At 45.1% G+C, this 24,953-nt stretch overlaps 1 protein-coding gene across 1 annotated transcript; it reads right to left on the bottom strand.

Annotated features, from left to right (window-relative positions):
• Nucleotides 1,414-24,664, bottom strand: LOC109826471 (60S acidic ribosomal protein P0-like). The gene is made up of 3 exons (XM_020393501.1): nucleotides 24,652-24,664; nucleotides 23,211-23,470; nucleotides 1,414-1,590 (listed from the first exon to the last, which is right to left on the bottom strand). Exons 1-3 carry the CDS (start codon nucleotides 24,662-24,664, stop codon nucleotides 1,414-1,416), a joined length of 450 nt encoding a protein of 149 aa, XP_020249090.1.

Below are 24,953 nucleotides of genomic sequence, written 5' to 3'. Positions count from 1 at the left end.
TTCTCTCAATATAATTTCTCTCTAACTAACTTAGAAAAAAGAAATTACAATCTTCTTGTATCGGTTTTCCAATTTACAAAAGGGAAGAGGATCGACGGAGATCCACCCCTTTGTTTAAAACTGGGTTCTTCACGGTAGCGATGAGATACCTCCCTCGATATTTGTATCGATTTTGCTTCTCTTTAACGATCTGATGTCTCACTTCACTAGAACAGCTAATGTATACTTGTGTGGCAAGTATGAAAAGAACTCTTAAGAGTTTATGAACTCAAAACGATTTAAACTCTATGAAAAGAGTTGTTATTAAACCAAAAAATTCGGTTACTGAATTAAGCTATCTGTTGCTAAAAAGATCCCTCAAACCTCCTTCCTAATTAGCCCAAAATCTGATGCCAATCTCCAAAAATCTGATTTTTTTCCCCCAAAAAAATTGATTCCCCTACTCAGTTGAGTTGATTAGACATTTATAGGAGGATAATGGGGTGTAACTGACCCCTTAATCTGCTTCTAAGTGGGCGAGAATCCCTCAATATGTGGGGAAAATGATTTTGAAGCCATTTAGGTTGTATTTGAATGAGTCAAACACCTCGAGTTGGCGTTCTGGAACCAAACTCTACATCTTAGACTTGGGACGAAGAGTTAGGATTCTGCCTAATGCTGAAACACAATGGCCGCACTGCGTTTTGAAGATAAAATGCAGAGGTCACTCTATGTCTTTTAGAAGAGATTGTAGGTATGTAACCTCCCCTGTTAAAGCATTGCAAAGACCATTATTCTATAATCTTCACTTTAGCTATTTTTGAAATGAGAGTCATCGAATTGGAACTTCGCTGTTGATTATGAGAGCTATTGAATCAGAGCTTTTACCAGTCGTCGTGAAGCTCTTTAACTTTTAACATTTCTCGATCTAAATGAAAACTCTCTAATTTAAGCTTTCGTTTATTAACGTGAAAGTCGTCTGATTGTAACTTTCATTATCGAGATGCTGATGTAGAAGTTGTCAAATTGTAACTTTTATCTTTAAAGTTTGATAGGGATCAACTATCTGTTGTGATTTTAGACAAATTTTTGGAATACGTTGGATCCCAAATTTTGTTGAATGATTGTTCACTTTATCTGTTTTGAGGTTATTGTGAACTCGGTTGTCAAAATTTGCTGTACGTTGCAATTCTGCTTCCTGTATTGGCAATTCCTCGCAATTTCGGTAACGGTTAACCTCATACTCCTGTTGAACGTGTAGAAGTAGTCAAGGTAATTCTGATCACTTTAAACCAAACAAAATAACTTTTACGTCTTGATGATAATGAACTAAGTCAAACAAGCTAAAGCCCAAGTCATCATTGTTAGATCCATTAGTAGGATTAACTTTTTCCTCTTCTTCGGCAGCATGGATCCTTGAGATACTCCTTCAACTTATATGTAGATGTATTCAGTGTCAACAACACCAGTCAAAAGATTCTTGAAGGTATTGATGAACACCTCACGCGCAGCTGCAAGAATTGGGTAATAGAGAGCCAATGATAGCGAAGCAACCATAGAAACACCAGCTACGACCTTATCAACAAGGTCATCTTCAGTGAGGTTAAGCACCTTCAAGATTTATTAATCTTAGTTAGAATGTTAAGCCATTTAGAAGGATGAGTTACACAACAGATCGAGCTCGATAGTATCAGCAATATCGATTATAACCTGTCTATACTCAACAAGAGGCTGTACAGCTTTTTATTGTAAATCCGTTTCTTCTTAGCTTTCGTCACCTTGATGGTCATTACTAGCTTCTCTAAGTATTTGAGGATGATTGCTAAAATGCTTGTGTTGGAGAACTTTGCATTTAAAAGCGCAGGGTGAATCTTTACATTTAGAAGTTCAGGGTGAACTTTGTGTTTAGAAGTTCAACCAACATGAATGCAAAGTTCATGTTTTAGGCGGGTTTTTTTTCTAAAATCTTGTCCTGATTTGACAGCTCACAGCTGTCTATAAATAGACCGCTGGGGTCAAATCAAGAGTCATTCGACTCTTCGAACCTGTTCATCTTCTCCGGCAATTGAACGAAAAACTTTTTTTTGATTTTTCATACTAGCACTATTCATCTTCTTCTAGTCGTCGACTTCCATGGTGCCCAAAAAGAGGACCACTTTGAAATCAAAAATAGCCGCTGCCGCGGCTCAGAAACCCTCGTCGGCTTCGACTGTCGGCATTACCGCAACACGGGCGAGTGCATCACCGCTGGAAGTTTCCCTCGTCGGTGGTGAGTGTCGCCTGCAAAACTTGCTTCGACAAGTTTTGATCAACGAGGAAACAAGTTCTGATGTTGTAACGCAGAGTTCGAATTCTACATTCAACTTTTTTTGAAACGCAGGGTTGAACTTTGCATTTGATATTTTGAAACGCAGGGTTGAACTCTACGTTTGATTTTTTAAAACGCAGGGTTAAACTCTGTGTTTAATTTTTTTTTAAACATTTTTTTGAACTCTGTGTTTCATTTTTTAAAACACACGGTTGAACTCTGCGTCTGATTTTTTTTTGAAATGCAGTGTTGAACTGTGCGTATGATTTTTTTGAAACGCAGGGTTGATTTTTGCATTTGAGTTTTTGAAACGCAGGGTTGAACTCTGTGTTTGAGTTTAGTCTTTTAAGATCTTCTTTGGTCCTTCGCTAACTAATCATCTCTTTTATTTTGCAGTGCGCTATACCGATGAGCCTCTTTCATACCGATGAGCCTCTTCTTTAGTCTTTTAATATGACATTTAACCTCTGTCGGGAGATTCCCTCTTTAAAGATGCTGATAAGGAGCACACCGACACCATTACTCAAGACTCTCCAGCAACTCTCAGAATTCTGGTTACAGATGCTGTAGGCGTATAAAACTGCTTATAGGTCCCTTAGCACAGCTCGGCACAAACCGACGAACCATCGGGTGACGTATCTAAACACGAGCGTTAGAAGGATGAGTTACACAACAGATCGAGCTCGATAGTATCAGCAATATCGATTATAACCTGTCTATACTCAACAAGAGGCTGTACAGCTTTTTATTGTAAATCCGTTTCTTCTTAGCTTTCGTCACCTTGATGGTCATTACTAGCTTCTCTAAGTATTTGAGGATGATTGCTAAAATGCTTGTGTTGGAGAACTTTGCATTTAAAAGCGCAGGGTGAATCTTTACATTTAGAAGTTCAGGGTGAACTTTGTGTTTAGAAGTTCAACCAACATGAATGCAAAGTTCATGTTTTAGGCGGGTTTTTTTTCTAAAATCTTGTCCTGATTTGACAGCTCACAGCTGTCTATAAATAGACCGCTGGGGTCAAATCAAGAGTCATTCGACTCTTCGAACCTGTTCATCTTCTCCGGCAATTGAACGAAAAACTTTTTTTTGATTTTTCATACTAGCACTATTCATCTTCTTCTAGTCGTCGACTTCCATGGTGCCCAAAAAGAGGACCACTTTGAAATCAAAAATAGCCGCTGCCGCGGCTCAGAAACCCTCGTCGGCTTCGACTGTCGGCATTACCGCAACACGGGCGAGTGCATCACCGCTGGAAGTTTCCCTCGTCGGTGGTGAGTGTCGCCTGCAAAACTTGCTTCGACAAGTTTTGATCAACGAGGAAACAAGTTCTGATGTTGTAACGCAGAGTTCGAATTCTACATTCAACTTTTTTTGAAACGCAGGGTTGAACTTTGCATTTGATATTTTGAAACGCAGGGTTGAACTCTACGTTTGATTTTTTAAAACGCAGGGTTAAACTCTGTGTTTAATTTTTTTTTAAACATTTTTTTGAACTCTGTGTTTCATTTTTTAAAACACACGGTTGAACTCTGCGTCTGATTTTTTTTTGAAATGCAGTGTTGAACTGTGCGTATGATTTTTTTGAAACGCAGGGTTGATTTTTGCATTTGAGTTTTTGAAACGCAGGGTTGAACTCTGTGTTTGAGTTTTTGAAACGCAGGGTTGAACTCTGCATTTGAGTTTAGTCTTTTAAGATCTTCTTTGGTCCTTCGCTAACTAATCATCTCTTTTATTTTGCAGTGCGCTATACCGATGAGCCTCTTTCATACCGATGAGCCTCTTCTTTAGTCTTTTAATATGACATTTAACCTCTGTCGGGAGATTCCCTCTTTAAAGATGCTGATAAGGAGCACACCGACACCATTACTCAAGACTCTCCAGCAACTCTCAGAATTCTGGTTACAGATGCTGTAGGCGTATAAAACTGCTTATAGGTCCCTTAGCACAGCTCGGCACAAACCGACGAACCATCGGGTGACGTATCTAAACACGAGCGTCAGTCCACAACACCGAAGCCAAGTGACACGCAACGAAGCGGATTAACGAGGTGACGAGGTTAACGAATCACACGCAAGTAACAGAATAGATCCACTCGCGTGCAGAATCAAGCTAACGGTTCGGTGAGTCAACGAGTCATCCAACTGTAGAACGGATTCGAACTCGAACACCGAAGCGGATTTACTGCCATATCGGGATCCAAACTGCCAAATCAGGGTTCAGATCAGCGACGAAACTCAGACAAAGCACAAAACCGGACAACGGACACAACACCCAGAGGTGGCTCGGGGGCCGAGCCCCCCACCTCTAGGTGGCTCGGCCAAAACCGAGCCACCAAGAGGTGGCTCGGTGGCCGAGCCACCTCTAGGTGGCCGGCCAGATCTGTGCCCGGGCACAGTTCTGAGTGCCTATAAATAGAGGGGCATGACTCATTTGTGGAAGGTTGGAACTTTTGGAGCCGAAACTCTGCCGAATTGAGAACTGAGCTTGGAGTTTTGAAGACTTGAAGACTTGGACATTCAGATCTGGTTCTTGGCGAGCATCCACGTCACAAAAGGCAGGAGTTCGAAAGAAAGAGATCAGATTTGAGATCTACACGGTTTCCCTCCGGATCAAAGCTTGGCCTTTGATCCCGAGAAGAGTCTCGATTTTGCTTGGTCGATTTCGATAACTACGGGCTATTATTTCCTTGGTGAAATAATCCCCTCGGCTGTTATTTCCTTCGTGAGATAACACCCGCTATACCGTGTAGATCCGACCGGATCTAGATCGCGCGGTGGTCTACGGATAAACCCCGACGCAGGCAAAGAACCCACAAAAGCGAGTGACCGCAAAACAGGAGCTCGTGATTCGTTCGACAAATAAGGAAAGTTGTAATTTTTATCTTTTCTTTGATTTTATTGTAACCGGATCTTATAAAAAGACCAAATCTTTGTAACCGATAATCTGTTAATAAAGGAATCAATGGAATCAGCAAAGAAAGCAATTTTTCCCGCGAACAATCTGGCGACCACAGTGGGAGCCAACGATCTCGCTGCCGAGATCGTCGCGTCGCAGCGGCGGATCTCAATCCCGGTCGAGGAGGAGGTCGAGTATGAGTTCTACCAGCAAAAGTTCGAGGAGTACCTGTCATCCTCGTCCGGATCTACCTCCCCTCGCAAGTCCAAGAAGTTCTCCTCCAGGAAAAAAGTTCATTGGTTTGAAGAAGTTCAGAACACCAATGAAACTCTCACCCCAGCTGACGCCAAAGTTGCGTCGGGTGAAGTTCCGCCGACCTCCAACCAGGTCAACCCTACTCTCGCCGATGCCTCCCAAAGAGAGCCCGCCAGAGGCGACGTCAACGCCTTGCGCGGCAACTCGCAAAGGCGATGGAGCCCACCGACGGAGTCCGCTATCATGCGGATCTGAAGAGCAGGAGAGGCAAACAGCCTTAACCACCGATGAATGGCGACTCCTCCAAGCCGCCAACAAACGAATGGGTCCGTGTCAAACAGAACCGTTCGACACTTGAGGAGCGCATTCGCAAGCGCCACGCACTATCAACGCAGGCACGGGCTCAAGTCCAAGAAGCCCGTAGAAGACTGCAGAAGGAAGTGGCCAAGAAGCCGCCACCAACCCGCCAAGTATGGAAGCCGAAGTCTGAAGCGGCGATTCAGGCTAAGGCAAAATTGTTGCAGCCTTCGAAGCAAGGTCAACCTCCAGCGAATCAACCAAAGTCGCCGATAATTCCAATAGCTTCTCCGGGAGATCATACAGAATCATCCCGAAGGAAGAAGCCAGTTTTGGAGCGCCTCGGTCCACTTACTGAAGGACGATGCAAAGCTCCTGTTCAAGATCGTTTGGGCCCGATGAAGAAGCCCAGAACGACTCAACACGCTGGGGGTCGCCGTCACCTCCAACATGACAAAGAAATCAGGGCAGCTACGCGCACCGATTTGCGCATTGAAGTCCAGGAGCCCGCTGAGAACTCACGCCCAAAAAGGCATGTTTCGAGGCGCGTAACTTTTGAAAGCCCAAAGAAGGCAGTTCACCCTCAGAAGGAAACATTATCATCTGATGAAATGCCAGAACCAAGACCTAGGCGTTTCCGACGAAGAAGAAGAGTAGTCGAAGACGGAGAATTTCCGAGGGGCACCGCCAATATGACCAGCAAAAGGGCATCGACACGGGATAATCCCGAGTCAATTCCACCAGTACCCCGGTATCTAACTCGTCTGCAGTCTGGAGCCATTACACGAGGAACTTATGGTAGGGGTCGGACAAGACTACCTTCAGAAGATGAAGAATCTGATGCTGGCTCCGTGGTTGCATCAGATAATACGGTATCCAGCGAGGGACAACCCCGCGAGGCACTCATGATAAGTGCAGAACAAGTGGCCAAGATGCTCGAAGAAGCTTTGACTAAACAACAGGAGTCCTTCAGGTTCGAAATGCAGATGGCCATGCAGAACATAAGAGAAATGCATGACCAACAAATCCAAGCATTGACGAACCAGCAAGGCGAGCCGAGTCGTCGTAACCAGGTTAATCTGGAAGACGAGGATACAAATACGAATGAGACTCATAATGCCAATAATCCTCCCGTCAATGCAGGGGGTGGTAACGAGAATGTTATTGAAAACACATGTGAAAACTTGAAGATCAAGAACCTCGAGAGTAAAATCAATACATTGATTTCCGCTCAAGAGATGAAGAAAACAGGCATTCCTTGCCCATACCCAAGAGAATGGGAATCGATCCCATATCCGGCGAAGTTCAATCTAATTAACTTCACGCCGTTTAATAGGATGGGTTCACCCACTCAGCATTTGATTTACTTCAAATCGCACCTGGGGGTTATCTCTGGTAATGAGCCTCTGATGGTACGGTCCTTTGTTGGCACTCTTCGTGGAGCCGCCTTCGACTGGTATCGCCGCCTCAAGCCAGGAAGTTCCTCACCAACTTCTTCGACGAAGACACTGAGATATCCATCGGGTCGTTGCTTGACGAGAAACAGAAAGACGGGGAATTGGTTGACACCTTCGTCAAGAGGTTCCGGAACAAGGCGATGAACTGTCGAGACCCGATCACCGAGGAATTCATCCTCCAGACTTGCCACAACAACCTCGCACTGGACGTGTTGGAAGCAATGGGGACAGCACCGTCCAAGACATGGAAGGATTTGAAGGTCCGAGGAGAGCAAGCTGAGCGATTCCTCAGAAGGAAGAAGGCGGAAAGAGGCCAACAAGCGACGAATGCTCCACAGCAGACTTTCGTCCTACGCGGGAAAGGTAAGGCACATGCTAATACAGTTGATGCTAATCAAACTTTCCAATTGCAACCTCAACAACAGCCGCAGCAACAAGCGCCACAATAATCTCGGGGACAATGGCAACAACGGCCTCAGAAGCAGAAATCTTCGGAGCCGAGGTTTCCTAAAGTGTACTCCTTCAAGGATGACGAAGTTCCCGGCATCTTTAAGTACCTGTTGGAGAATAACAAAATCTAGCTGCCGGCGATTGTGGATCAAGAAGGGGCTAACAAAGTGACGGATCCGAAATATTGCTGCTACCACCTCAAGGACAAGATCCAGGCGCTAATTGATGTAGGCGTCATAACCCCGAAGCCATCCAAGAATGTTGGAGTAAATGCGGTTTCAATCAGCTTTGGATCGGTGCCCACAACATGGTTCAAACCGGAGCGCATCACCAAAGTAGGGATGAAGACAGTGAACGATGACCCACATGGACAGCGCCAAAAAGGACTTGTGCCACACACAGCCCCAAACGACGAAATCCTCTGGGTTCATCCCGATCTCATTGAAGACGAACAGTGGGCGACTTCCTCGAGAAGAAAGGGCAAAGGCAAGTCCTGCAAGGGCAAAGGCAAATCCTGCAATGCTACATCCGCAATCTTCGAGGAGGATGGCGATGAAGCTCCTACTTTCCCGCTCTCCGAAGAAGAACAAGAAGTCTTCGCCACTAGAAGCGGAAATGAGTATCACTATAATTATCCACCACCTAGTGAGCAGGGGGTGAGTAAACGGGGACCAGCCAAAACTCTCACGGAGATGGGGGTGATTACGAGTCCTACACCGGGCGAGGAGGCTCGACGACAACCGGTGAATAAACCGAAAGAGAAGAATCCCCAGGAGGTTCAGAATCCGAAGCAGTCTCGTTTCAGTCGCCCGATTGGAAAAGACAAACCGGAAAGCTCGAAGACTCCGCAAGTCTTCGATATAATGGCTCAACTAGCCAACATTCCAGCACAGATAACACTGTATGAGTTGCTGCGGTTGTCCAAGGAAACCAGGGAGGCCTTGCAAGAAGCTTTGGCCAATTCAGAGGTGTTTCTGACTCAAATCAAACCGGTGCCTGAAGAGCCAGAACCGCTGAGTCAACACTGAAGAGACAAACTGGAAAGCTCGAAGACTCCGCAAGTCTTCGATATAATGGCTCAACTAGCCAACATTCTAGCACGGATAACGCTGTATGAGTTGCTGCGGTTGTCCAAGGAAACCAGGGAGGCCTTGCAAGAAGCTTTGGCCAATTCAGAGGTGTTTCTGACTCAAATCAAGCCGGTGCCTGAACAGCCAGAACCGCTGAGTCAACAATGCAACATAGCGACTAAGAACCTTCCCTGCATTACTTTCACCAAAGAGGATATGCAGACGAAGAATTCGAACCACGATCGACCGCTATACTTCATCGGGTACATCGGCTCCAGCAAAGTCAACCGAATCCAAGTGGATCCGGGTTCTGCGGTGAGTATTATGCCGCTTCGCTTGATGCATTTCCTTGGCATTCCAGTGAACAAGTTGGCGTCTACTGGCACTGTTATCTACGGATTCAACACTAGTGGGTCAAGACCCTTAGGTAAGATCCGAGTGAAGTGTCAAATGGGAGATCTGAAGACAGAAGTCACGTGTTATGTGATCGATGCGGAGACTTCGTACAACTTACTATTGGGTCGGCCTTGGATCCATAGTAATGTTATAATTCCCTCCACACTCCATCAGTGTTTAAAGTATGTCGACACTGATAATAAGGTTAGGACGGTGGTCGCGGATAAGCAACCATTCAAAGGGTATGAGAATTATTTCACCGATTCTCTCCTTTATGGTAACGAATCCGATACCGAATCATCGGCCCATAGCACGGACAGTGGAGAAGAAGCTGATACCGAAGCCGGATTTGATTACAATGGAGGTTATGTTTTGAATGACATTGTACCCTTTGTAATCAACCTTGACGATGAACAAATGTCAGAGGGTAGTTGTAACTGGCAACTTGCCAATAACTAAATAAATAATGATTTAGAGTACTCCCTGTTGTTCGCGTGGAAAACTGTTATCTTTTTCATTGAAATGATTGTCATCTTGGATTACAAAGATCCGGTCTTTTATAGATCCGGTTACAACTAAATCAAAGAAAAAAATAAAAATTACAACTTTCCTCTTGTGAACAAATCGCAAGCTCCTGTTTTGCGGTCGCTCGCTTGTGTGGGTTCTTTGCCAACGCCGGGGTTAATCCGTGGACCACCGCGCGATCTAGATCCGGTCGGATCTACACGATTATGCGGGTATTATTCCACGAAGGGAATAATAGCCGGGAGGGATTAATCCACCAAGGGAATAATCGCTCAGATCTCGAGATCTAAGACCAAGCTTAGATCTGGAGTGTAGTCTCGTGTAGATCTCAGATCTGTTCTTTCTTCCTCTCGAGATCCTGCCTTTTCTGACGTGGATGGTCGCCGAGGATCAGCAAGTCTTCTGGTCTTCAAGCTCTGAGTTCACTCTTCAATCCGGCAGAGTTTCGGCTCTTGAAAGTTCGACCCCTGAAAATGAACATCTCTAGGCCTATTTATAGGCTCTCAGGACAGTGGCAGAGTTTCGGCTCTTGAAAGTTCGATCCCTTCTTGGCTTTGTTAGCAATTTGATCGATAATTTGCCAACCACATTCGTCATCTGATGAAACATAACCTAAGCCTCTCCCATATTTATAATAATCCTCAGGTTTACCTTTTGGTACATATACTGCTTTGGCTGGATTACGAGGACCTCGATCGAAGTATAAACCCTCTCCGAGTGCGAAATCGTATCCTTGTTTTTCCATGAGCATGCGCGCTTCCGGACTATACTTAGATAAATGCATGTCTCAAGGCGCGTGACTCTTGAAAGTCCAAGGAAGGCAATTCTCCCTCAGAAGGAAACGTTATCATCTGATGATGATTACGTTATACCTGAGAAATCGTGCCAACACACGATAGGTTGCTCTGACTTTCAAACGGACGAGCTGTACTATCGTGCTGGGGGTACGAACAAAGCCAGAAAGAGAAGTTCTCGAAGGCTAGAAACTCAGTGCCCTTGTTCAAAGCTCATTCGGGCGGTACTGTCTGAGTGCAACTGCATCAAGGTAGTCCCAGAGAGAATCTCAGTGTTCGAAAGGCTTAATACCGAAACGCCAAAACCAAGGCATAGGCGTTTCCGACAAAGAAGAACGGTGGTTGAAGATGAAGAATTCCCGAGGGTCACCGCTAATATGACGAGCAAAGAGACCTCATCACGGGATGATCTCAAGTCGTTTCTGAAAGCATCCCGGTGTCTAACCCGTCTACAGTCTGGAGCCATCGCACGAGGAACTTATGGTAGGGTTCGGACAAGATCACCTTCAGAAGATGAAGAATCGGATTCCTGCTCTGCTGTCGCATCGGATAATACAGTGTCCAGCGAAGGACAACCCCGCGAGTCATTCATGATAAGCGCGGAAGAAGTGGCCAAGATGCTCGAAGATGCCATAGCCAAACAACAGGAAAGCTTTAGGTTCGAGATGCAGATGGCCATGCAGACTATGAGAGAGATGCATGAGCAACAAATCCAGGCATTCAGGAACCAACAATGTGAACCAAGTCACCGTAACCAGGTTGTTCAGGAAGAGGAGCACATGGATAGGGATGAAGCTCACAATGCCAATAACCCTCCCGTCAATGCAGGGGGTGGTAATGAGGATGCCAACGAAGATGCAGATGAAAACTTGAAGATCAAAGACCTCGAGAGCAAAATCAACACATTGATCTCCGCTCAAGAGACGAAGAAAACAGGCATTCCCTGTCCATACCCAAGAGAGTGGGAATCGATCCCCTATCCGGCGAAGTTCAGTTTAATCAACTTCACGCCGTTCGATGGGAAGGGTTCCCCCACTCAGCATTTGATTTATTTCAAATCGCACCTGGGTATTATTTCCGGCAATGAGCCTCTGATGGTGCGGTCATTCGTCGGCACTCTTCGCGGAGCCGCCTTCGATTGGTATCGCCGCCTCAAGCCAAGTAGCGTGAACAGCTGGGACGATATGGAGACCATGTTCCTCGCCAACTTCTTCGACGACGACACCGAGATATCTATCGGATCATTGCTCGATGAGAAGCAGAAGGACGGGGAGTTAGTCGACACCTTCGTCAAAAGGTTCCGGAACAAGGCGATGAATTGCCGGGACCCGATCACAGAGGAATTCATCCTCCAAACTTGCCACAACAACCTTGCGTTGGACGTGTTGGAAGCAATGGGAACAGCACCGTCTGACACTTGGAAGGATCTGAAGGTGCGCGGTGAACAAGCCGAACGTTTCCTCCGAAGGAAGAAGGCCGAGAGGAACCTACCGACGGCTAATCCTCTGGACTCAAACTTCGCCTCTCGTGGTAAGGGCAAAACACCTGCAGCTACTGGTGGTGCTAATCAAGCGTCACAACAGCAATCCCGAAGGCAGCAAAAGACTTCGGGTCCGAGACTCCAAAGAGAGTATTCCTTCAAGGACGAAGACGTTCCAGCCATCTTCGAATCCCTCCTTGAAGGTAACAAGATCAAGCTACCACCTATCACAAATCAGGAGGAAGCTGACAACACTACGGACCCAAAGTACTGTGCATACCACAGGAGGGTCGTTCATCCCACCAAGGATTGCTTTGCTCTCAAGAATAGCATTCAGACCTTGGTTGAAGCCGGCGTCATAACGCTAAGGTAAGCCAAATAAGAACGGCAAAACTCCAAAGAGTATACGAGTATAAACTGTTTCTCAATCCTCCGACCGGTACAAGAGGTTAAACTGTTCCCTGATACTCCAATAGGTATATGAGTCTAAACTGTTTCCCCACTTTTGACGGGAAGTTCCTGGAGAATATTAAGCTAATATTCTTAAGGATAACCCGGTTAGTTAACTGATAATAATGTCCGAACCAGTTCCGCAGAGGAAACTGGGGGTGGACGATTTATGTAACGGGAAGTTCCCAAAACCACAGCAATGTAATGAATAAGAACTCCCATTCTCACCATGTCTATGCACTCAACACTCTCTCTGTTAGAGTCTGGACGTAAAGTACCCACTTGGTCAAACCTTCTTACAGTTAGGACCACAGTCAAAATCCCCTCTCGATTCCCCCAATGAACGAGAGGTCCACAAATTGAGCGATCAAACCTTCCTACAGTTAGGATTGTCTCAAAACACCCACTTGGTCAAACCTTCTTACAGTTAGGACCACAGTCAAAATCCCCTCTCGATTCCCCCAATGAACGAGAGGTCCACAAATTGAGCGATCAAACCTTCCTACAGTTAGGATTGTCTCAAAACACCCACTTGGTCAAACCTTCTTACAGTTAGGACCACAGTCAAAATCCCCTCTCGATTCCCCCAATGAACGAGAGGTCCACAAATTGAGCGATCAAACCTTCCTACAGTTAGGATTGTCTCAAAACACCCACTTGGTCAAACCTTCTTACAGTTAGGACCACAGTCAAAATCCCCTCTCGATTCCCCCAATGAACGAGAGGTCCACAAATTGAGCGATCAAACCTTCCTACAGTTAGGATTGTCTCAAAACACCCACTTGGTCAAACCTTCTTACAGTTAGGACCACAGTCAAAATCCCCTCTCGATTCCCCCAATGAACGAGAGGTCCACAAATTGAGCGATCAAACCTTCCTACAGTTAGGATTGTCTCAAAACACCCACTTGGTCAAACCTTCTTACAGTTAGGACCACAGTCAAAATCCCCTCTCGATTCCCCCAATGAACGAGAGGTCCACAAATTGAGCGATCAAACCTTCCTACAGTTAGGATTGTCTCAAAACACCCACTTGGTCAAACCTTCTTACAGTTAGGACCACAGTCAAAATCCCCTCTCGATTCCCCCAATGAACGAGAGGTCCACAAATTGAGCGATCAAACCTTCCTACAGTTAGGATTGTCTCAAAACACCCACTTGGTCAAACCTTCTTACAGTTAGGACCACAGTCAAAATCCCCTCTCGATTCCCCCAATGAACGAGAGGTCCACAAATTGAGCGATCAAACCTTCCTACAGTTAGGATTGTCTCAAAACACCCACTTGGTCAAACCTTCTTACAGTTAGGACCACAGTCAAAATCCCCTCTCGATTCCCCCAATGAACGAGAGGTCCACAAATTGAGCGATCAAACCTTCCTACAGTTAGGATTGTCTCAAAACACCCACTTGGTCAAACCTTCTTACAGTTAGGACCACAGTCAAAATCCCCTCTCGATTCCCCCAATGAACGAGAGGTCCACAAATTGAGCGATCAAACCTTCCTACAGTTAGGATTGTCTCAAAACACCCACTTGGTCAAACCTTCTTACAGTTAGGACCACAGTCAAAATCCCCTCTCGATTCCCCCAATGAACGAGAGGTCCACAAATTGAGCGATCAAACCTTCCTACAGTTAGGATTGTCTCAAAACACCCACTTGGTCAAACCTTCTTACAGTTAGGACCACAGTCAAAATCCCCTCTCGATTCCCCCAATGAACGAGAGGTCCACAAATTGAGCGATCAAACCTTCCTACAGTTAGGATTGTCTCAAAACACCCACTTGGTCAAACCTTCTTACAGTTAGGACCACAGTCAAAATCCCCTCTCGATTCCCCCAATGAACGAGAGGTCCACAAATTGAGCGATCAAACCTTCCTACAGTTAGGATTGTCTCAAAACACCCACTTGGTCAAACCTTCTTACAGTTAGGACCACAGTCAAAATCCCCTCTCGATTCCCCCAATGAACGAGAGGTCCACAAATTGAGCGATCAAACCTTCCTACAGTTAGGATTGTCTCAAAACACCCACTTGGTCAAACCTTCTTACAGTTAGGACCACAGTCAAAATCCCCTCTCGATTCCCCCAATGAACGAGAGGTCCACAAATTGAGCGATCAAACCTTCCTACAGTTAGGATTGTCTCAAAACACCCACTTGGTCAAACCTTCTTACAGTTAGGACCACAGTCAAAATCCCCTCTCGATTCCCCCAATGAACGAGAGGTCCACAAATTGAGCGATCAAACCTTCCTACAGTTAGGATTGTCTCAAAACACCCACTTGGTCAAACCTTCTTACAGTTAGGACCACAGTCAAAATCCCCTCTCGATTCCCCCAATGAACGAGAGGTCCACAAATTGAGCGATCAAACCTTCCTACAGTTAGGATTGTCTCAAAACACCCACTTGGTCAAACCTTCTTACAGTTAGGACCACAGTCAAAATCCCCTCTCGATTCCCCCAATGAACGAGAGGTCCACAAATTGAGCGATCAAACCTTCCTACAGTTAGGATTGTCTCAAAACACCCACTTGGTCAAACCTTCTTACAGTTAGGACCACAGTCAAAATCCCCTCTCGATTCCCCCAATGAACGAGAGGTCCACAAATTGAGCGATCAAACCTTCCTACAGTTAGGATTGTCTCAAAACACCCACTTGGTCAAACCTTCTTACAGTTAGGACCACAGTCAAAATCCCCTCTCGATTCCCCCAATGAACGAGAGGTCCACAAATTGAGCGATCAAACCTTCCTACAGTTAGGATTGTCTCAAAACACCCACTTGGTCAAACCTTCTTACAGTTAGGACCACAGTCAAAATCCCCTCTCGATTCCCCCAATGAACGAGAGGTCCACAAATTGAGCGATCAAACCTTCCTACAGTTAGGATTGTCTCAAAACACCCACTTGGTCAAACCTTCTTACAGTTAGGACCACAGTCAAAATCCCCTCTCGATTCCCCCAATGAACGAGAGGTCCACAAATTGAGCGATCAAACCTTCCTACAGTTAGGATTGTCTCAAAACACCCACTTGGTCAAACCTTCTTACAGTTAGGACCACAGTCAAAATCCCCTCTCGATTCCCCCAATGAACGAGAGGTCCACAAATTGAGCGATCAAACCTTCCTACAGTTAGGATTGTCTCAAAACACCCACTTGGTCAAACCTTCTTACAGTTAGGACCACAGTCAAAATCCCCTCTCGATTCCCCCAATGAACGAGAGGTCCACAAATTGAGCGATCAAACCTTCCTACAGTTAGGATTGTCTCAAAACACCCACTTGGTCAAACCTTCTTACAGTTAGGACCACAGTCAAAATCCCCTCTCGATTCCCCCAATGAACGAGAGGTCCACAAATTGAGCGATCAAACCTTCCTACAGTTAGGATTGTCTCAAAACACCCACTTGGTCAAACCTTCTTACAGTTAGGACCACAGTCAAAATCCCCTCTCGATTCCCCCAATGAACGAGAGGTCCACAAATTGAGCGATCAAACCTTCCTACAGTTAGGATTGTCTCAAAACACCCACTTGGTCAAACCTTCTTACAGTTAGGACCACAGTCAAAATCCCCTCTCGATTCCCCCAATGAACGAGAGGTCCACAAATTGAGCGATCAAACCTTCCTACAGTTAGGATTGTCTCAAAACACCCACTTGGTCAAACCTTCTTACAGTTAGGACCACAGTCAAAATCCCCTCTCGATTCCCCCAATGAACGAGAGGTCCACAAATTGAGCGATCAAACCTTCCTACAGTTAGGATTGTCTCAAAACACCCACTTGGTCAAACCTTCTTACAGTTAGGACCACAGTCAAAATCCCCTCTCGATTCCCCCAATGAACGAGAGGTCCACAAATTGAGCGATCAAACCTTCCTACAGTTAGGATTGTCTCAAAACACCCACTTGGTCAAACCTTCTTACAGTTAGTGACCTGAGACTCTGATTTGATGATCTGATTTGGCAGTAAGTTGGATTCCTGATTTGGCAGTAAATCCGCTTCTGAGTTCGAGTCCGAAATTGATCTTGATTCGATCGTGATTCGTCCGAGTCCGCTCTCGGTTGGATGACTCGTTGATTCCTCAACTCATTAGCTTGATTCTGCACGCGGGTGGATGCATTCCGTCGCTTCTGTGCGATTCGTCGATCTCGTCGCCTATTTTATATGCCTACACCTGTCTCTTGATGATGTGATAAAAGAATTGTACGATAATCCCGATTTGTATATGCCGCTTCGATCGTCCTATATAACAAAGGAACGCCTCCAGCATTCTTTCGGAACAACCATGGTCATCCCGAACAAAATAAGAGGCGCAAAAGAAGTGATTTATGGTAAAGGAAAAAGATCCCCATTACCAGATCATTTCTTAAGCGAAGATAAGGATGATGACAAACCTGGTCGGCATTTATCTAAGTATAGTCCGGAAGCGCGCAAGCTCATGGAAAAGCAGGGGTATGATTTCACACTCGGAGAAGGTCTATACTTCGATCGAGGTCCTCATACTCCAGCCAAAGCGGCATATGTACCAAAAGGGAAACCCGATGATTATTATAAATACAACCATGGTCATCCCGAACAAAGTAAGAGGTGCTAAAGAAGTGATTTACGGTAAAGGAAAAAGCTCTCCGTTACCAGATCATTTCCTAAGTGAAGACGAAGATGATGACAAACCTGGTCGACATCTATCCAAGTATAGTCCAGAAGCGCGCAAGCTCATGGAAAAGCAGGGCTACGATTTCACACTCGGAGAAGGTTTATACTTCGATCGAGGTCCTCGTAATCCAGCCAAAGCAGTATATGTACCAAAAGGTAAACCTGAGGATTATTATAAATATGGGCGAGGCTTAGGTTATGTTTCATCAGATGACGAATGTGGTTGGCAAATTATCGATCAAATTGCTAACAAAGCCAAGAAGGGATACTCTCCCGATGCTTCAGAGTGGGACTCCGATACAAGTCTGGGAGAAGTTTTCAAAACCCTAATGGCGAACATGACTACAGCTGATCCATCCACCATGGAAGACGACGATCAAATGCCAACATGGGAAGACCCGTGGGTTCACCATCTGAATATGCAGTATGGCGATAGGTTCGAGCAAAGAGAACCACCCACTGAAGATAAAATAGTCCAGATTAACATGGGTGATGAGGCCAACCCAAAGCCTATATTCATCAGCGACAGTCTTCCCCCAGATGAGAAGGAGGAATTGATTGCTCTCATCAGGGAATATATCGACGTCTTCGCATGGAATTATGAAGACATGCCAGGGCTCGACCCCAATGTCGCAATGCACCGCCTCGATATCAAGCCGGATGCCAAACCTGTCAAGCAACAGCAAAGACGGTTTCGTCCGCAGATTATGGAAGCCATTGAGGCAGAGGTTAAGAAGTTGATCGAATCAGGATTTATCCGAGAGGAACAACATCCAGACTGGTTAGCCAACATCGTTCCCGTCATGAAGAAGAATGGCAAAATCAGGATTTGCATCGACTTCAGGAACCTGAATGAAGCATGTCCGAAAGACGATTTCCCTCTCCCGATCACGGATGTCATTATCGACAATACATGTGGATTTGAGAGGATGTCCTTCATGGATGGATTTTCGGGATATAACCAGATCAAGATGCATCCAGAGGATGAGAAGCATACGGCGTTTAGAACACCCCTCGGCGTCTTCTGCTATACGGTGATGCCTTTCGGTCTGAAGAATGCCGGTGCCACATACCAGCGAGCGATGACTAAGATTTTCCAAGAACATCTCAGGAAAACAGTTGAATGCTACGTTGATGATTTGGTTGTAAAAAGCCACAACAAAGAAGATCACATCAAGGACTTGAAGACGATGTTCGATCTCATGAGGAGTCATCAATTGAAGATGAACCCAACTAAATCCTTCCTTGGAATGTCCAGCGGAAAATTCCCTTGATTCGTCGTCACCACTAAAGGTATACATATCGATCCTGATAAGGTGAAGACGATACACGAACTGCAACCCCCTAGAAATCTAAGAGAGCTCAGAAGATTGCAAGGGCGTTTAGCTTACATCCGGCAGTTCATCTCTAATCTTTCTGGGAAGTGCCAACCATTCTCTAAACTAAACAAGAAAGGGGTGTATTTTATCTGAGAAGACGCCTGCCAAAAAGCATTCGAAGATATTAAAACATATCTGACGAATCCTCCTGTTCTCATTGCACCAAAATCAGGTAGACCGTTCTTGATTTATCTCAAGGCGATGAACCACTCGATAAGTGCCTTACTAGCACAAGACGATGATAATTGTCACGAGCAGGCAGTCTATTACCTAAGTCGGACCTTGATAGGTGCCGAGTCTCGATATCCGATGATTGAGAAAGAATGCCTCGCATTGGTATTCGCAATGCAAAAGATGCGGCATTATTTGGTTGGACAGACGATCTACGTCATTTCCAACGTTAATCCAGTATGGGTGTTTATGACGCAACCGGCCTCTATGAATTGGTGGTTAGCGAAGTGGGCCCTTCTCTTGTCCCAGTATGATTTGCACTTCAAACAACAGAAGTCGATCAAAGGACAAGCGATTTGTAATCTTTTGGCGGCAAACCCGACCACAGATACGACAGAAGTATATGATGACTTGCCGGATGAAACTCACGAGGTTAACACTACATCGCACCAACAAGTATGGCAATTATACTTTGATGGTGCTTCGAGGGCAGTTAATAGGACAATAACCCCCGGATGTTCTACAGTCTCCTCCGGAGTTCGAGTTGTCTTAATTTCCCCAGGGAAGCATGTGATGCCTCGGGCTTATTCATTGACTAGTTCGTGTTCCAATAACGTAGCCAAGTACAACGCGCTTCTCATTAGACTCAGTTTCGCCAAGGAGCTGGGGGTCGAATATCTCAAAGCTTTTAGGGATTCTCAATTGATAGTCAACCAAGTCCGTGGAGAGTATGAAGTCAGGAACCAAGACCTGATCCCGTATCACCAGGAGGCCATCAAAATGGTAGAATCTTTTGAAGAATTCTTCATTGAATATATCCCCCGTCTCCAGAACGCTTATGCGGATGCACTGGCAGCACTAGCGGTTTCACTTGCGCAGCCTCCTGAAACTGAGCTATTAGTCACAGTAAGGACGCACCAGCTTTGCATACCCATATACGATATGGATATTGAAGAGGAAGATGACAGAAATATAAACGCCAATAAGGTGAATTCAACTCAAATTGGGTCTGAATCCCGAGATTGGCATTTTCCTATCATTGACTACGTCCAGTATGGTATTTTGCCAGAGGATGTAAAAGAAAGAGAATCAATCCGCCGAAGAGCACCAAGATTCTTCTATAATATCGAGACCCATACGTTATACCGTAGAGGGTACGATGGTTTATTACTCCGATGCCTTTCGAACAAAGAAGCAGAAGAAGTTCTTAAGGAAGCACACGAAGGAGAATGTGGTGCGCATCAGCCCGGTTCCAAACTGTATGATCGCATCAGGAGAATGAGATATTTTTGGCCAACAATGGTTCGTGACGCAATCGAATACGCCCGAGAGTGTCATGCTTGTCAAGTACATGCAAATTATATGCACCAACCACCAGAGCGTTTACACACGTCAGCCACGTCTTGGCCGTTCGAGACATGGGGTATGGACATTGTCGGTCCTATTTTTCCCCCTTCAGTCAAAGGTGATCGATTCATTCTCGCAATCACGGATTACTTTTCAAAGTGGGCTGAAGCAATTCCGCTTAGAGAAGTGAAGACGAACAACGTCATCAATTTCATCAAGCATCATGTCATATACAGACACGGCATGCCAAGACGGATCATTCATGACAACGGTCCATAGTTCATAAGCAACGCCTTTGTCAGGTTTTCTGATAAGTTCAAGATTCAAGATGTTTCGTCAACAGCTTACTATCCCGCTGCGAATGGATTAGCTGAGGCGTTTAACAAAACGATCATTAAGATCCTGTCAAAGCTCGTGAAGACCAATAAACGAGACTGGGACGATAAACTCGGTGAAGCACTCTGGGCTTATCGCACCACCATACGCACACCTACAGGGGCCACCCCGTATTCGTTGGTATACGGATGTGAAGCCGTGCTACCGCTGGAAATTCAGATTCCATCCCTTCGGATCGCCCTCGCAACAGAGATGACGACAGAAGAACAGCATCAGAAGCGTCTCGAAGAGCTTGAGAGGCTGGATGAAAAGCGCTTGGAAGCTCAACAGCAAATTGAGTTCTATCAGGCCAGGATGTCTAGGGCTTTTAACAAAAGAGTCCGACAGAGAAGCTTCAAGGAAGGAGATCTGGTCCTCGCTGCTCGCCGACCAATAATCCTCACTTCCAAGAAGAAAGGTAAATTCGAACCCAAATAGGAAGGACCGTTTGTAATAGACACAGTCTATTCAAACGGCGCATATCGCCTAATTACTCAAGAAGGCACCCGGCAATTGATGCCAATAAATGGAAAGTTCCTAAAAAAGTACTATCCCTAGTACATTCAGGATAACTCGTTTACCGGGAAGTTCCTTGAAGAATATTACACTTAATATTCTAGAGGATAACCCAAAATAATTTTTCTCCACCAAAATCCCTCACTGATCAGTTTCAATTAACAGTGAGTTCACCAAAAGTGTCCATTTGGCCCTCTTGACTCTTTCCATAGACAAGAGGTCCATTTTCATTTCGGAGTCCCCTTTCGATAAACGAAAGAACTCCCTTCTTCTTCTCTTTGGTTAAGCCCTCTCATGGCTATAACCGAAGTTGAAGTTTTACTTCGATAAACGAAGAACTCTTCTTCAGTTTAGATAACCAATCCTATAAAAGGTAGGTTTATCTAGATTTTCCAGATTCTCGGAGTGGAGATCCCACTTCTAGTTTCTTTTGCACTGGAAATAGAATATAAAATTCTTCCTTTCCAGAATCAGGGAATAGAATATAAAATTCTTCCTTCCTTGTATTCGGGTTCCCCTTCACCCTAAAAAAAGACCAGGAAATAGAGTATAAAATTCTTCCTTTCCCGCACCAACCTTTTCCAAGAATTTGTCAATCTAGGATTCATCCTAGGAAGTTTATCCCGAATCCTAAGCAGGGATAAGTCTGCGCCTAACACGCGCTGCCGGTTTAGTCTTTTTCGGTAGAAAAAGACACCAGAATTCGATTCGGAGGTATTCTATCCTGAAACCTAAGCAGGGATAAGTCTGCGCCTAACCCGCGCTGCCGGTTAGTTCTTAAAGGTATTCTATCCTGAAACCTAAGCAGGGATAAGTCTGCGCCTAACCCGCGCTGCCGGTTAGTTCTTAAACGTTAAAAAGAACACCCGCCCACATATTCAACATTGTGGCAGGTTGTTATTAATAACACAAAAATCCATGCCTTACACGCCCGCCCACATATTCAACATTGTGGCAGGTTGTTATTAATAACACAAAAATCCATGCCTTACACGCATGCAGAATTTCATCCTAAATCCTAAGAAAGGATATGCCGACGCCTAACACGCGTCGCCGGTTTAGTCTTTCTCCGTAGAAGAAGACACCAGAGTTCGATTCTGGGGTATTTTATCCCGAAGCCTAAGTAGGGATAAGTCAGCATCTAATACACGTTGCCGGGTAGCCTATTCCCGTAACAATAGCGAAGCCTATGTATTCGACATCATAGCACAAAGTCTCAGAGAATTCACTCTCTTAGCACAACGTTACATGCGGAACGGATTTAGACAATCCGCTTGCTAGCCCGATTCAAATGGTAGTCAGTAAAGGCTAATCAAATCCGTTGAAGGCTGGGGGTTAGCCAAAAATCCTAAAGTCAACGCCTAACACGCGTCACCGGTTTAGTCTTTCTTCATAGAAAAAGACACCAGAGTTCGATTCTGGGGTATTTTATCTCGAAGCCTAAGTAGGGATAAGTCAGCGTCTAATACACGTCGCCGGGTAGTCTATTCCCGTGAGAAAGACGAAGTCTACGTATTCAATATCGTAGCACTAAGAGCGTTAACTCTCTTAGCACAACGTCACATGCGGAACGGATTTAGATAATCCGCATGCTAGCCCGATTCAAACGGTAATCGGTAAAGGCTTATCAAACCCGTTGATGGCTGAGGATTTGCCAAAAATCCTGTAAGTATTATGACCGTTGGGTTCACAATCAACAGAGAAACATAATGATAAAGAGAGGAGTGCGCTAAAGAAAAGACTTTATTTCATTAATAAAATCAGACCAAGTGGAGATATAAGAAGACGTCTCAAATTAGATCTAACAAACTGAAGGAAGCAATTTTAGCCTTAACAGCGGCAAGTTTCTCTGCGTGTTCCGCTCGAGCCTTCTCCTCTACTTCCTTCTGAAGCTTGGCATAAGCAAGAACGGCGACAGCGTCGGCAGTTACGTCTTCTCGGCGCAATGTGTGAAGAACCTCCAGCTCTCCTCTATAAACATTTTGAACTCTGGTGCTCTCAAGCTCAAAATCTTTTAGAGTCCTCTCCCCTTGGACGGTCCTAATCCCTGTCCTATTAGCAATGCTGTTATAAGCATCTATCTTAGTCCGCAGATGACGTTGCCGTTCGTACAAGTTCGCAACGATGATTTCTTGCTCTGATATGCGTCTCGCTCGGGCCTTACGCTCGTGCATCCTCTGAATCTGAGCATCGATCATGAGTGGCGTGACCTCATCATATGAGTCGAAGTGTACTAGCTCTTCCAAACGATACATGAGTTCCTCTAAACAAGTCAACCTTAACTCACATCGTCTAGCTAGCCGGATGCCACCTACACGCTGAATGTCTTTAAGACTATCTGCTATGAAAGGGAGCAAATCATAAAATCTTCCCCGTCCAGAACTAATGGCGGTGGCCGTTTGTTGCATAACCTTCTCTAATTTTTGGAGGATGCCCTGCACGGATTCGGAGATCGGGAGGACAGATTCTTGGTCAGACATAATTGCAGCAATGGGATCCTCTTCCCCTTCATCGTCGGATATTAGGATGATTTCGGGACTCACCATCCTCCTATCACGGGAATTCGACCGAGGAAGTGGACCGATGGCCTGCCTGGCAGAAACCGAAGATAAAACATCCCCACTACGACCGGTAGTAGCATGAGGAGAGAGACTGTCTGTGGGGAACTCGACTGCAACAAAACAAAGATAGAGTCAGAAAATTATCCATGAATTAAGTCTGTCTCGTAAAAGAGCGAAATAAAATCATCCACGGGGTAATTAGAGAGACGACTTTGAGTGTCTTACACTTGAAGAACGGTATGCATCATCATGTAAACAACATGGTAACATACACCGACCTACGAAGTGTAAAATAACACGAAATCGCCCCACTATACCGGAAGATTTGAATTGACCAAGCAAAACCCATCTTTAAAGCGTCGATCCTCACTAAGGAGAATCAAGGCTCTTCCCGATTGCCTCACCAAGGAGAACAACGTGAAAAAAAAGGACTAATTTGCAAATTTCTAGGAAAAAGAGGACTAATTTGTAAATTTCCAAATATGCCAAAAATAGCTCACCAGCATACGAAGGAAGCACGCCATCAGCCGGTGCAGCAGGGGAATGACCTCTCGGGACACGCGACATAATGATCTACAAAATAAATTAGGGGATTAGATCCAGAAAAAATTCCCCTTTTTATTGCAATTCTACCCCCCTGAAAGAAGAGCTCGAGGCGTCAAATCATAATCCTAACCCTCACATGCAATCCCACAAGTTCATAAATTGAATTAAACATGAAATATCCCAAAATTATGGAGGATTTACCTGAAGAAAAGCTCGAGGATCCGACAAAAAATTAACTCTTGAAAGAGGCTCGGACCACGTGCTCGAGGGGTCTGAGAGAAATTTTTATCTGAAGATTTTGGAGGGATTTTTCAGCCTAAGATCCAAAGGAAAGATGGATCTAGGATAATTATGAAGATTTGAGGGAGAAAGGATGCAAGAGGGAAGAGGAATCCAAGAAGAAGGAGGAAAGGGTGGCCGACCCTAGAGGAGGAGAAAAAAGAGGCTTTTATAGATGAACCAGCCTTGAACCAGACCGGACCAGGTTGAACCAGACCAGACCAGTCCAAATCAGTTCAGAAGAGGCTGAACCAGGCCAAACCAGACTAAACCAGACCAGACCAGGATGAACCAGTCTGAACCAGTCTTGAACCAGTCCTGAACTAACCTTGAACCAGGTTGAACCAGCCTTGAACAAGGTTGAACCAGTTTGAACCAAATTTGAACCAGAATTCAAATTGAAGCCGAATCGAGCATCGAAATAACTTCAAATCGACCGAGGGTTCAGTCCTTGGTTTATTCTTACCTCTCCCGCACATTCGGAAGGATCAGAAGATTTTTTTGAGCCGAATTACTACCTTTTTTTGGCTCATTATCAAGCCGGTTCAGCTCATTATCAGGCGGGTTCAGCTCATTCGGGCACAGAAATTACTCCAATAAGGTATAAGAGTATAAACTATTCCCTATATTTTTGGTTGAGAAGTTCCTGGAGAATATTTTTCCTAAAAATATTCTTAAGGATAACTCAACAACACCATGCCGGACAACGCGTCGCAAATGAGAACTCAACGCTAACAATCGATGGTCAGTTCTATGTTGAACCAACAA

This window comes from Asparagus officinalis, chromosome 10 (assembly GCF_001876935.1).
Source record: "Asparagus officinalis chromosome 10, Aspof.V1, whole genome shotgun sequence".
Taxonomy (NCBI): domain Eukaryota; kingdom Viridiplantae; phylum Streptophyta; class Magnoliopsida; order Asparagales; family Asparagaceae; genus Asparagus; species Asparagus officinalis.
This window is presented reverse-complemented; position numbering and strand designations above follow the sequence as displayed.